The sequence below is a fragment of the Bos indicus x Bos taurus genome, chromosome 26 (genome assembly GCF_003369695.1).
Source record: "Bos indicus x Bos taurus breed Angus x Brahman F1 hybrid chromosome 26, Bos_hybrid_MaternalHap_v2.0, whole genome shotgun sequence".
Taxonomy (NCBI): Eukaryota; Metazoa; Chordata; class Mammalia; order Artiodactyla; family Bovidae; genus Bos; species Bos indicus x Bos taurus.
In genome coordinates, this window is record NC_040101.1 from 34,130,958 (window position 1) to 34,145,813 (window position 14,856).

At 38.1% G+C, this 14,856-nt stretch overlaps 1 protein-coding gene across 1 annotated transcript in view; it reads right to left on the bottom strand.

Moving 5' to 3' along the window:
* CC2D2B (coiled-coil and C2 domain containing 2B) overlaps window positions 1–14,856 on the bottom strand; it is a 107,928-nt gene that overhangs the window by 63,517 nt on the left and 29,555 nt on the right. Inside the window, exons 12-16 of the mRNA XM_027528984.1 lie at window positions 13,630–13,735; window positions 13,315–13,433; window positions 10,580–10,757; window positions 2,517–2,667; window positions 582–729 (exon numbers count right to left, since the gene is read on the bottom strand). Of these exons, the coding sequence (XP_027384785.1) occupies window positions 582–729; window positions 2,517–2,667; window positions 10,580–10,757; window positions 13,315–13,433; window positions 13,630–13,735 (702 nt within the window). The remainder of the gene's footprint in view (window positions 1–581; window positions 730–2,516; window positions 2,668–10,579; window positions 10,758–13,314; window positions 13,434–13,629; window positions 13,736–14,856) is intronic.

The window sequence follows — 14,856 nt, forward strand, 5'->3', positions numbered from 1 at the left end:
GAGATCTTTTGGCCCTTTAAATGTGTCATCTTACTCAAACATAGCACAGTATATAAGCCAGCATTATGATCATTTTTATAGAATTCTACTGTACTTCTAGTAATACTGTTTGTGGATAGGGTCTAGAAGTTAACTCCAATTTCTCTAGGAAGTTGCGGGATATAGATGAAATTTCTATGTCCAGAAATTTCTTCCAAAAAATTGATAATGCAAAAAATCATTTTTTTTACATAATCCAGAATGACTGGGAGAGATAAAGGTCCCAGAAATCAAATTCTTGGGAGTCCTGGCCTTTGCCTACACAGTCTAAGGAATGTGGAACCGCCTCTGTCATCATCCATGTGGCTCTAATCCTAAACATTGAAGAGACACATTCTCTTACACGTAAAGACACTTATTGCTTTAGCGGAGTGATTACAAATGAAATAAATATTTTATATATTTACAAATACAAATAAAAATAAAGCAACATCCAAGTAAACTAAACTGTTCCTACCATTTATCTAGAGTTTCCGTTTTGTAGGCTTTGTGTGATGCTTTGCTGAGGACTGGCATTATTTTTCAAGCATAAAGTTTATTACCTGCAGAAAGCAGATCGTAACGACTGTGACACAGGTGTCAGAGGAACACCATTTTCATCTAAGGCCCATGATAGAGAATAGCTTAGTTTTCCTGACGTCAAAAGACAAAGTTCTTCAGTTCCATTTTCCTCAAGAAGAAAGGGCACATCTGTTTATAAACGGTATTAAAAACATAGGAATATTTGAGCACATTACAGTTTTTTTTTCCCCTTTTACATGTTCCTGGAACCCCAGAAATACAAAGTTTATGCTGACTGCAGGCTCTATTCTTACAGCTCTCCTTCAACTCCTACCCAAAATCCCTCAAGGCAGACTGTTTCAAACAGACTACAAACAAGAGGAGAGAGAATTTATCTGAACACGTTTTCAAACCATTCTTTCTGGGAGTGGCTGCCAGCAAGGAAAAAAAACATTGGCAGCAAAAAAAAAAAGGCTTTCCAATGTGGTTCAGTGGTAAAGAATCTGCCTGCCAATGTAGGATCAGGAGATGTGGGTTTGATCCCTGACAGGGGGCAGGGGGGTGGGGGGAAAGATCCCCTGCAGTAGGAAATGGCAACACACTTCAGTATTCTTGCCTGGGAAACTCCATGGCGGGCTGCAGTCCACAGGGTCACAAAGAATCTGACACAACCAGCAACTGAGCACGCGTGCTGGCAGAGAAAGAGCTGCCGTTTGGCTCCTTTCCTACATTCTTCAATTTTATCCCTCTGCTCATCTTCTTTCTCAGTCTCCAGAGAGCTCAGTGGTATTTCTTGAAACTTCTGCCAAGTGCTTAGTGCCTCCTAAATTTTTCTAAGTCTTTTCTCCTGGGTCTCCACAACCTGCTTTTCTGCTCCATCTGGACTTTATCTAAGCAGACTACATTCCTCCCTCATTTTCTCTACTTTCCTTGCTCCTTTGCCTGCTTATTTCCTTCTCTCTCCTCCTTGCTCACCCATTCACACTCCCTTTCTTTTCACCAGATGGACACAGCAATTACAACACCCCAGGGAAGGTGAGAGAGAAGGCAACCGTGGGAGACGAGGAATGACAGCATTCTGGCAGACATGCTAACGTAAATTGCAGGAGGAGGAAAATCAACTGAAAGCCAGTAAAAAAAAGTCCCTTCTTCTCTCCTGTCTCTTATCTCTTCTTTTCTCTCTCCTCTTCCTTCCTCCCCTATTCAGTTCAAAGATGAATCAACATGTCCTGGAGCATCTTCAGGCTTTACTAAAGCTCAGACCATTTGGTGGGCTTCCCTGGTGGCTCAGCTAATAAAGAATCCACCTGCCATGCTGGAGACCCAGGTTTGATCCTTGCAGAAGGGAATGGCAACCCACTCCAGTGTTCTGGCCTGGAGAATTCCACGGACCATGGGGTTTGCAGAGTTGGACACGACTGAGGGACTTTGACTTCACTTCAAAGTGTGGCACTCACATTATACAAAGCACAGTGCTCTTGTCTCAGATGCCCTAGGAAAAGCAAAGGAGCTTGTCCCAAAGTTTAGATTTCCCAAAGATCTGATTCAAGTCAAAGTTTTAAAAATTAGTTTACTCTCTGGAAGAACTTAATTCATTTTAACCTAACACTGTGAATACAGGATTCCTTTTTAATGTTTTTTTTAATTGTGGTAAATGTCACATAATGTAAAATGTACTATTTTAACAACATTTAACTGTACATTTCAGTGGCACTAAGTACATTCACATGGCTGTGCAATTCTCACCATCTCCCGAACTTTTCACTTCTCTAAACTGAATCTCTGTCCCCATTGAACACTAAATCCTCATTCTCCCTTCCCACCCCACAACCCACCACCCCCAGCCCCTGGCATCTACCAACATGTTTTATGACTCTATGAATAGGATTCTTTATTCATATGAATGACCCAGGGTCATTTAGGAAACAGAACTCATGAAGGAAATAGGAGGGAAGATATATTTTTAATAAACTTACTGCTTCCTACTTCTCCATATGCAGGTATGACCAGTTTATCAGAGCTAAATTCTAGATATTCCAAAATAGTTTTGCTTTTCAACTCTGTGCTGTTAGGTAAGGGTAAATATAGTTTTGCCAATAAGCATGTCCTTTTACTTATTTCATAAACCTAAATATAAAAGAAATGATTGATAACTCACTGAAAGTACAAAATAGAAAAAAACTAAAACAAAGATAATCACTAACATAATTCTTTTAAAAATACTAGAATGTAAAATAGGTATTTACCTAGAGCCTTTGATCCACATGACTATGATAAAATTAGGTAATCTTATGTGTTTAAAAGTATAGTGCCTTTCACTGGTTTCAAAGAAAATCACTTGAATAAAAGGATTAGAAATATAGTTCCGGGAATTCAGTACATATAACACAATACCCAAAGAACTTACTTTTGTGTAGCACTTTAAAAGTCCTTTATCTTATTAAAACCTGATAAAAATTACAAGAAATGGCCATTACTCTTCCCATTTTATAAATGAAGAAATGAAATCTCTATATGAAACTCTATTAACTTTTATTAAAAGTGATAGAAACTCAGGTTGAATTGCCTAAAAAAAAAGGGAGAGTTGTTGGCTCATGGAGTCCAAGGACAGATTAAACAAGCTATGTAGCAGGAAAGGGAGGAAAAGTCCCAGAAGAAGGAGTAAGGGAGGCGCTGAGTATGCTGTTCTTCAGACATCTACTGAGTAGGTCTTATGATTCTGCTATGCTTTCTACTAGAATTTCATCACTGCCGTAACTACAAACTCAAATTTTTTCAACAGGAAAATCTTATCTTGACTTATACTCTGTTATCAGTGTCTGGGGAAGCAGTGATATGTGCTCTAAGGAAAAGAAAATCAAGGAGGGCAAATGCCCCTTAAAAAATGGAAAAGAATGTACCAACCAAAAGGACAGTTGATAATCAAGAAGGCAGAGAAAAACGCAAGACAAAGAGGCAAATATTTTTCTGGTCATCTAAATACTGTTTCTATAAGAGTGAATTTAAGCCAACACACTGGTCCCTTTGCCAAAGGCATTGCTAATACAGAAAGGTTTGCAGGGGCTATAGCTAATTATAGCTAATGGATTTTAAGCATTTACATCTCTGAAAAGAAATTCTTATTGTAAATTAGTAAACTGGCTAATTCCAGAAAATTGCAGAGGAAGGTAAGCTTCCAAACTCATTCTATGAGGCCACCATCACCCTAATACCAAAACCTGACAAAGATCCCACAAAAAAAGAAAACTACAGGCCAATATCACTGATGAACATAGACGCAAAAATCCTAAACAAAATTCTAGCAATCAGAATCCAACAACATATTAAAAAGATCATACACCATGACCAAGTGGGCTTTATCCCAGGGATGCAAGGATTCTTCAATATCCGCAAATCAATCAAGGTAATACACCACATTAACAAATTGAAAAATAAAAACCATATGATTATCTCAATAGATGCAGAGAAAGCCTTTGACAAAATTCAACATCCATTTATGATAAAAACTCTCCAGAAAGCAGGAATAGAAGGAACATACCTCAACATAAAAGCTATATATGACAAACCCACAGCAAACATTATCCTCAATGGTGAAAAGTTGAAAGTATTTCCTCTAAAGTCAGGAACAAGACAAGGATGGCCACTCTCACCATTACTATTCGACATAGTTCTGGAAGTTTTGGCCACAGCAATCAGAGCAGAAAAAGAAATAAAAGGAATCTAAATTGGAAAGGAAGAAGTAAAACTCTCACTATTTGCAGATGACATGATCCTCTACATAGAAAACCCTAAAGACTCCACCAGAAAATTACTAGAACTAATCAATGATTATAGTAAAGTTGCAGGATATAAAATCAACACACAGAAATCCCTTGCATTCCTATACACTAATAATGAGAAAACAGAAAGAGAAATTAAGGAAACAATTCCATTCACCATTGCAACAGAAAGAATAAAATACTTAGGAATATATCTACCTAAAGAAACTAAAGACCTATATATAGAAAACTGTAAAACACTGGTGAAAGAAATCAAAGAGGACACTAATAGATGGAGAAATATACCATGTTCATGGGTTGGAATAATCAATATAGTGAAAATGAGTATACTACCCAAAGCAATTTATAGATTCAATGCAATCCCTATCAAGCTACCAACGGTATTCTTCACAGAGCTAGAACAAATCATTTCACAATTTGTATGGAAATACAAAAAACCTCGAATAGCCAAAGCAATCTTGAGAAAGAAGAATGGAACTGGAGGAATCAACCTACCTGACTTCAGGCTCTACTACAAAGCCACAGTTATCAAGACAGTATGGTACTGGCACAAAGACAGAAATATAGATCAATGGAACAAAATAGAAAGCCCAGAGATAAATCCACGCACATATGGACACCTATCTTTGACAAAGGAGGCAAGAATATACAATGGATTAAAGACAATCTCTTTAACAAGTGGTGCTGGGAAATCTGGTCAACCACTTGTAAAAGAATGAAACTAGAACACCTTCTAACACCATACACAAAAATAAACTCAAAATGGATTAAAGATCTCAATGTAAGACCAGAAACTATAAAACTCCTAGAGGAGAACATAGGCAAAACACTCTCCGCCATACATCACAGCAGGATCCTCTATGACCCACCTCCCAGAATATTGGAAATAAAAGCAAAAATAAACAAATGGGACCTAATTAAACTTAAAAGCTTCTGCACATCAAAGGAAACTATTAGCAAGGTGAAAAGGCAGCCTTCAGAATGGGAGAAAATAATAGCAAATGAAGCAACTGACAAACAACTAATCTCAAAAATATACAAGCAACACCTACAGCTCAACTCCAGAAAAATAAATGACCCAATCAAAAAATGGGCCAAACAATTAAATAGACATTTCTCCAAAGAAGACATACAGAGGGCTAACAAACACATGAAAAGATGCTCAACATCACTCATTATCAGAGAAATGCAAATCAAAACCACTATGAGGTACCATTTCACGCCAGTCAGAATGGCTGCGATCCAAAAGTCTACAAGCAATAAATGCTGGACAGGGTGTGGAGAAAAGGGAACCCTCTTACACTGTTGGTGGGAATGCAAACTAGTACAGTCACTATGGAGAACAGTGTGGAGATTCCTTAAAAAACTGGAAATAGAACTGCCTTATGATCCAGCAATCCCACTGCTGGGCATACACACTGAGGAAACCAGAAGGGAAAGAGACACGTGTACCCCAATGTTCATCGCAGCACTGTTTATAATAGCCAGGACATGGAAGCAACCTAGATGCCCATCAGCAGATGAATGGATAAGAAAGCAGTGGTACATATACACAATGGAGTATTACTCAGCCATTAAAAAGAATACATTTGAATCAGCTCTAATGAGGTGGATGAAACTGGAACCTATTATACAGAGTGAAGCCAGAAAGAAAAACACCAATACAGTATACTAACGCATATATATGGAATTTAGAAAGATGCTAACAATAACCCTGTGTACGAGACAGCAAAAGAGACACTGATGTATAGAACAGTCTTCTGGACTCTGTTGGAGAGGGAGAGGGTGGGATGATTTGGGAGAATGGCATTGAAACATGTATAATATCATGTATGAAACGAGTTGCCAGTCCAGGTTCGATGCACGATACTGGATGCTTGGGACTGGTGCACCGGGACAACCCAGAGGGATGGTATGGGGAGGGAGGAGGGAGGAGGGTTCAGGATGGGGAACAAATGTATACCTGTGGAGGATTCATTTCGATATTTGGCAAAACTAATACAATATTGTAAAGTTTAAAAAAAAAAAACAAAACAAAACTAAAAAAATAAATAAAAAGAGACAATGAACTGACAAATATATTCAAATATTCAGTTGGCATTCTGATTTTACACATCAATCATGCGGACTTGTTTAGGGTATGTCCATGCATTCTCATGGAACTGTCAAATTCACTTTGGAGGCCAGATCCTGGACAGCAGCAGATGTAAAGGAAAAGAATGACACCTGTAATCTCTCAGGAGACAACTTGTCCCCAGTGGCAGCTATCAACACCTGTGTAGCTGAGATGATGTGTAGAGAATAAAAATAGGCATTATAAGTGGAGAAACTGTAATATTAAAAAAGTCTAAGTAGGGAATTGCAAAAATATATGGGAAAAAAACAAACAGTTCAGTTTGGCTGAAGTTTTCATTCCAATCCCAAAGAAAGGCAATGCCAAAGAATGCTCAAACTACTGCAAAATTGCACTCATCTCACACGCTCGTAAAGTAATGCTCAAAATTCTCCAAGCCAGGCTTCAGCAATATGTGAACCGTGAACTTCTAGATGTTCAAGCTGGTTTTAGAAAAGGCAGAGGAACCAGAGATCAAATTGCCAACATCCGCTGGATCATAGAAAGCGCAAGAGAGTTCCAGAAAGACATTTATTTCTGCTTTATTGACTATTCCAAAGCCTTTGACTGTGTGGATCACAATAAACTGTGGAAAATTCTTCAAGAGATGGGAATACCAGACCACCTGACCTGCCTCTTGAGAAACCTATACGCAGGTCAGTTCAGTTCACTTCAGTCACTCAGTCGTGTCCGACTCTTTGCAACCTCATGAATCACAGCACGCCAGGCCTCCCTGTCCATCACCAACTCCCGGAGATCACTCAAACTCATGTCCATCGAGTCGGTGATGCCATCCAGCCATCTCATCCTCTGTCGTCCCCTTCTCCTCCTGCCCCCAATCCCTCCCAGCATCAGGGTCTTTTCCAATGAGTCAACTCTTCGCATGAAGTGGCCAAAGTATTGGAGTTTCAGTTTTAGCATCATTCCTTCCAATGAACACCCAGGACTGATCTCCTCTAGAATGGACTGGTTGGACCTCCTTGCAGTCCAAGGGACTCTCAAGAGTGTTCTCCAACACCACAGTTCAAAAGCATCAATTCTTTGGCGCTCAGCTTTCTTCACAGTCCAACTCTCACATCCATACATGACCACTGGAAAAACCATAGCCTTGACTAGACGGATCTTTGTTGGCAAAGTAGTATCTCTGCTTTTCAATATGCTATCTAGGTTGGTCATAACTTTCCTTCTAAGGAGTAAGCGTCTTTTAATTTCATAGCTGCAGTCACTATCTGCAGTGATTTTGGAGCCCCAAAAAATAAAGTCTGACACTGTTTCCACTGTTTCCCCATCTATTTCCCATGAAGAGATGGGACAAGATGCCATGATCTTAGTTTACTGAATGTTGAGCTTTAAGCCAACTTTTTCACTCTCCACTTTCACTTTCATCAAGAGGCTTTTTAGTTCCTCTTCACTTTCTGCCATAAGGGTTGTGTCATCTGCATATCTGAGGTTATTGATATTTCTCCCGGCAATCTTGATTCCAGCTTGTGCTTCTTCCAGCCCAGCGTTTCTCATGATGTACTCTGCATATAAGTTAAATAAGCAGGGTGACAATATACAGCCTTGACATACTCCTTTTCTAATTTGGAACCAGTCTGTTGTTCCCATGTCCAGTTCTAACTGTTGCTTCCTGACCTATAGGTTTCTCAAGAGGCAGGTCAGGTGGTCTGGTATTCCCATCTCTTGAAGAATTTTCCACAGTTTATTGTGGTCCACAGAGTCAAAGGCTTTGGAATAGTCAATAAAACAGAAATAGATGTTTTTCTGGAACTCTCTTGCTTTTTTGATGATCCAGCAGATGTTGGCAATTCGATCTCTGGTTCCTCTGCCTTTTCTAAAACCAGCTTGAACATCTGGAATTTCACAGTTCACATATTGCTGAAGCCTGGCTTGCAGAATTTTGAGCATTACTTTACTAGCATGTGAGATGAGTCAGGAAGATCAGGAAGATATGCAGGTCAGGAAGCAACAATTAGAACTGGACATGGAACAACAGACTGGTTCCAAATTAGAAAAGGAGTACGTCAAGGCTGTATATTGTCACCCTGCTTATTTAACTTATATGCAGAGTACATCATGAGAAACGCTGGGCTGGAAGAAGCACAAGCTGGAATCAAGATTGCCGGGAGAAATATCAATAACCTCAGATATGCAGATGACACAACCCTTATGGCAGAAAGTGAAGAGGAACTAAAAAGCCTCTTGATGAAAGTGAAAGAGGAGAGTGAAAAAGTTGGCTTAAAGCTCAACATTCAGTAAACTAAGATCATGGCATCTGGTCCCATCTCTTCATGGGAAATAGATGGGGAAACAGTGGAAACAGTGTCAGACTTTATTTTTTGGGGCTCCAAAATCACTGCAGATAGTGACTGCAGCTATGAAATTAAAAGACGCTTACTCCTTAGAAGGAAAGTTATGACCAACCTAGATAGCATATTGAAAAGCAGAGATACTACTTTGCCAACAAAGATCCGTCTAGTCAAGGCTATGGTTTTTCCAGTGGTCATGTATGGATGTGAGAGTTGGACTGTGAAGAAAGCTGAGCGCCAAAGAATTGATGCTTTTGAACTGTGGTGTTGGAGAACACTCTTGAGAGTCCCTTGGACTGCAAGGAGGTCCAACCAGTCCATTCTAGAGGAGATCAGTCCTGGGTGTTCATTGGAAGGAATGATGCTAAAACTGAAACTCCAGTACTTTGGCCACTTCATGCGAAGAGTTGACTCATTGGAAAAGACCCTGATGCTGGGAGGGATTGGGGGCAGGAGGAGAAGGGGACGACAGAGGATAAGATGGCTGGATGGCGTCACCGACTCGATGGACATGAGTTTGAGTGATCTCCAGGTGATGGACAGGGAGGCCTGGCGTGCTGTGATTCATGAGGTTGCAAAGAGTAGGACACGACTGAGTGACTGAACTGAACTGAACTGAACTGAAGAAGGAAAGAAAAATAATAATAAAATTAGAAATGTAGGTTCCTATGTGTTCATCAAGGGCATATAGATTCATTTAGCAATTCATGCAGCTGTTAATGGTGTGAATTATCCCTAGATAGACTCATTTCTTTCTCTGCCTCTTAGTTTGTTAGGATCATGTGCTAATTGATGATGACGAAGGATTCAAAATCTACACCTACTTATTTTGGGAGAGGGGGCAATTTTAAACTTCAAGAGGTTAGATTATAATATCATAATTTATTTTAGATACAATAGTAGGAAAGTGTAGTCAGTATATTTTCAAAATAAAGATTTCAACAATGTAGACCCATGGCAGATTCATGTCAATGTATGGCAACAACCACTACAATATTATAAGGTAATTAGCCTCCAATTAAAATTAATTAATTAATTAAAAAATGTCAACAGAGGTACATTTTAAAATGATAGTAACTTAATAGCACAGATGAATAAAATGAATACAGCTTTTGATCAGGGATAGCACAAAGTTATTCTAGGCATTGAAAAATAACTGATTTAGATTTGTAATAATAATCTCCCCATGTCTCAGACTCCACTCCATACTCATATAACACAAATCTTTACTCCTCCTAACTTTTCTTCCAGGTTTAGGTTCAAGTTTAACTCTTAAGCATCAGCCATCAAGACTTGTTGTCTAGATTCCATTACTGTTTCTAATTTGTCTTCATCATCATATTTTCTTCTTTTAGTGCCGGGATTCTTATGATGGGGTCTTTGGGAAGGGATCAGGGGTCTGCTACATATGTGTTTCTTCATCAGATTTTTAAAAAAAATTTTTTAGAAGATGAACAAATATATCAAGAGACTGAAATCACCAAGCCAAGGTTGGGGCAATTTGAAGAAATTATTCAACATTGACAATTGCTATACTACTCATAGTTTAAACAACTTTCTTTCTTTCACCTCTTCCACCTCACTAATAAATGAATAATGCTGCACGTCTAGGGTTGGCAAGAATTATAGCAGGAAAGAAGTATTTAGAACAACTGCAAACCAAATAATTTTGTACTTAAAGCATAAAAGACTACTGATGAATTATAAGTATATTCTCTATAAATATTAATATCTTATCTTAATATATCTTAATATAAAAAACATAATAGTAACTAACAAGAAATTTTAAATTATGTATTGTATAAAATAATATACAAAATTAAATGACAATGGCATACCTCCAAGCAAATTGTTTCAGGCCAATATATTAACTGAATATTGAAAATTTGCTGAAACATGACTTTAAAATCAAACTGTAGAGGAGATACTGAAGTGCAAGAAACCTGTTTATCGTTGTATAAGATTTTAATAAAATATTTAAGCTTTTGAATTTTGGCTCTCCTCTTTTGTTCGTACCTAAAAATTAAATAAACCTTTAAGAGACCCTTGAAAAGCAAACCAGATATAAAATATTATTCTTTTCAAAATATACCTCAACATATTAAAATGTGGTAATTTTAGAGGACAAATGTTATCTTTAAGCCCAATAACATTTGCCTATCTCTTATCCACAGACAAGAAATTTCTCCTATAAAGAAATTTCTTTAAAAAGATGTTAACTCAAAAACAGAAAAAGAACTAAATTAAAGTACCATAAATCATTCAACTATTTATTTTACTAAATTATAACTTAAAGAGATTATAACACACCCATTATAAAATGTTTTATGAGAGGAAAAAACTGAGGGACTTAGGAATGAGGGTGAGGGAGCTTGCATCAAGAATTCAAAAATATTTTCAAACTTTTAAAACACACACACACATTATGTTTTCAATAACCTCAAGCAGGTGCCTCTAAGACAACAGCCTTGCTGTGTCCTCTTAAAGGTCTTTGTGAATCTCTTTAGGCTTTAGGTTATATATTCTTTTTTTCCAGGACATTGTTTCTCTGAACCCAAAGATCAGAGGCCAGGCAGAAAGGTTAACTTCTTGGGGTACTATGACAACACTTTTTGGGGAAAAAATGGATCCATTCAATAATATGAACTCCTAAGGCATCTTCCCTCCACCCATTCATTCATTCTCTCAACCAACATTTATTGACTATCTTCTCAGATACAAGTCAATTGACCTAATGACAGGTAAGATTTGATCCTGATTTTCAGAAGGTAAAAGACTAGTTGGAAGATAAGCCATAGGCTGAAACATAAAATTCCCTTCTGTTCTCCACCCTGATCATCCTATTGGCCAGCATAGCTGCCCATCTTCTCTATAATCTTCTCAAAAGGGTATGGGACAAAAGATTACTTATTCTTCCTATCTCCCTGGTGGTCTTTTTTTAACTTCCTCCCAATTACCTTTAAAGAAATAGTAATAGTTTCATAAAATATGTCCCTTACGTTATCCTCTGAGAGTAGTTTAAATAATGAGCTTATCTACTGATTATGAGAATTTGTTAATTCGGGATTATCTTCATCTTCACGAAATCTTGCCTTTTCGCACCTGTAAACTCATTTTGCTGCTGCTGCTGCTAAGTCGCTTCAGTCGTGTCCGACTCTGTGCGACCCCATAGACAGCAGCCCACCAGGCTCCCCTGTCCCTGGGATTCTCCAGGCAAGAACACTGGAGTGGGTTGCCATTTCCTTCTCCAATGCATGAAAGTGAAAAGTGAAAGTGAAGTTGCTCAGTCGTGTCTGACTCTAGCGACCCCATGGACTGCAGCCTACCAGGCTCCTCCGTCCATGGGATTTTCCAGGCAAAAGTACTGGAGTGGGGTGCCATTGCCTTCTCCGAAACTCTTTTTAATGTTCCCTTAATCCATGTACTCCTTTTATCTCTCTCTTTGACATAACCATATTATTCTTTTCTAAAGACTCAATTCTTATTCAACTGGACATTTTCAGTGGATAATGACAGCAATGCCCCATGACAGTAATAGCTGTGAAAAGATATAAAGCATTTAATTTCCTTTTGCCTTGACTTCCTCTAAGTTTTAGCTTAGCCTTTCCAGCACAAATATCTTCTTCCTTCTTTTTCTCCTCTTTATTTCCAACTTCCATTTTATGGCTGTTCTCTTATCCTTATTTAGATGGTCCTTTTGTGGGCATCTTACCCAAGAAATTATCTTGGGCCCCTTTTTGGAAGTAGGTGTAGAACAAATAAAAATTGCTTCACTGCTCTACCTCTCTAGTCAGAAAGAAGGTAATGATGATTTTGCCTTTGTGTTTGCCACTCTTTATGTTCATTTAAAAGTTTAACCACTTATTCATTCATTTAATGAACATGAATATTTACTGGACACCCACTATCTTCCAACACTGCACTAAATGATGCACATTCACAGTATTCAAAGATGAACTGGTACCAAATGTTTCATGGGACAGAGGTTGTACCTAGTTCAGTGCTCTAAGTTGCTACATCCTCTTTAAGGGAGATGAGATCCAAAGGCTTAGAGATGGGAGAAACGGGGATTGGCATGATATCTGTTATGCATGAATTTCCTAGGAATAGAAAGAAAACCTTAAAGGTCAAGGAAGAAGTCACAACTGGGAAAGAAAGAAGCTTGTATTGTCCAAGTAGAAAAATTTTCCAGAGGGTCCTTTCTAATCAGAACATTTTCTATGAAAGCCAGGAGATCCTTCAACAAGCAAGGATGACCATATAATCCTATTTTTCACAGTGGCTTTATAGTCCACCTATTTATACCTGAACAAAAATTATTACCATAGCAAAACAAAACCAATCATCACACCAAACTGGTTTATGTCCCACCTCAGTCATAAATTAGAAGTTCAATACCCATCTCTAAAATGAGGATAATATCATAGAACTATGGTAGCAATTAAAAGTGCAAATTCATTTTTTAAACTTAGCAATCAGGAAATCTAACATTATTAAACAATACAGTATCTAGATAACATATAATGAAGAAAAATAATCTGAAAGTGCTTATAATAATTTTGAAAATGCTTACAGTGAACATCTAGATAAGTTTGTTAATTCTGCTGTGAAAGAAAGTTGTGGTATCACGGTAATTGGATTTACTATTTCAGTATCTGTTTCTTCAAATTCTGAAGCTAAATATGAGAAGCTCTAGAAACAGAAAAAGAAATAATTTATAATGTAAATTCACTGTTTAGGACAATTATTCTTAAAATTCAACTTTTTTATTTGTCATTTCATTGGGTAACTATTATAAATATCAAGATTTCCTATTCTATCACTATTCTATCAAACAAATATTATAACCAGTTAGGATGAGTTGAATGTTATTTTGCAGTGTAAATACCTCCTGTTTCTTCCTGTTCTTAAATGCTTTTCCTTCAGTTTTCTTCTCAGTCCCAGACATTTTTGACAATTCTTGTTTTTGTTCATCACATTTATTCATTTTCAACCTAATTAATAAAAAAATAGAATTATTTAAAACAGAAATATGGAATTATTTGAGTTGTTAGAGATATTGCCAACACACTACACACATACATCACAATCTCTTACATTAAATAATTTTACATCCCAAGGAATTTGTCAGTATGATACACATACATATGCTGCTGCTAAGTCGCTTCAGTCGTGTCTGACTCTGTGCGACCCCATAGACAGAAGCCCACCAAGCTCCCCCGTCCCTGGGATTCTCCAGGCAAGAACACCAGAGTGGGTTGCCATTTCCTTCTCCAATGCATGAAAAGTGAAAAGTGAAAGTGAAGTCGCTCAGTTGTGTCCGACCCTCAGCGACCCCATGGACTGCAGCTTACCAGGCTCCTCCATCCATGGGAGTTTCCAGGCAGGAATACTGGAGTGGGGTGCCATTGCCTTCTCCTACACATACATATATATGCATATAAATATAATATTTCATAAGCTTGTTCTCAGTTTTCACAGATTTCTCCCTACTTATTAAATACTACCAGGGAAGCCCAGTTAATTTACTGTTAGTATTTTTATGCCCTTTCTAAGGATATTAAGAAACCTCTCTGGTGAGAATAAGGAACCAATGGGGATGGAAGATATAAATTTAAGGGCATAACCCATGCTTCCTCTCATTTTTTTTTTTAATTTTTGGCCGCAACAGGTAGCATGTAGGATCTTAGTTCCTCGACCAGGGATTGAACTCACACCCCTTGCATGGTTAAGCATGGAGTCTTAACCCCTGGACCACCAAGCAAGTGGTAGTCCAAGTGGACCAAGCAAGTCCCTCTCGTATTTCTTAAGCTGTGAACATGAGCATGTGTAAGGGCAAGACACTATAGCAACAGTAAGTGGTAAATCAGGTATACTCCTTGGGGTTTATGCATAAACAGTAAGGAATTCATGACATTACTACTACCAACACAGTGACTGCCGCCACCACCACCACCTACTACTGCTGCACCACTACACTACTGCCACTATTCCTGCCACCACCACTCACAACTACTCTGTATTACTCCCACTTCTATGAGGACCACCACCACCACCAACTACTACTGCTGTCCTACTATTATTTCTACAACTACTACCACCACCACCACCAACT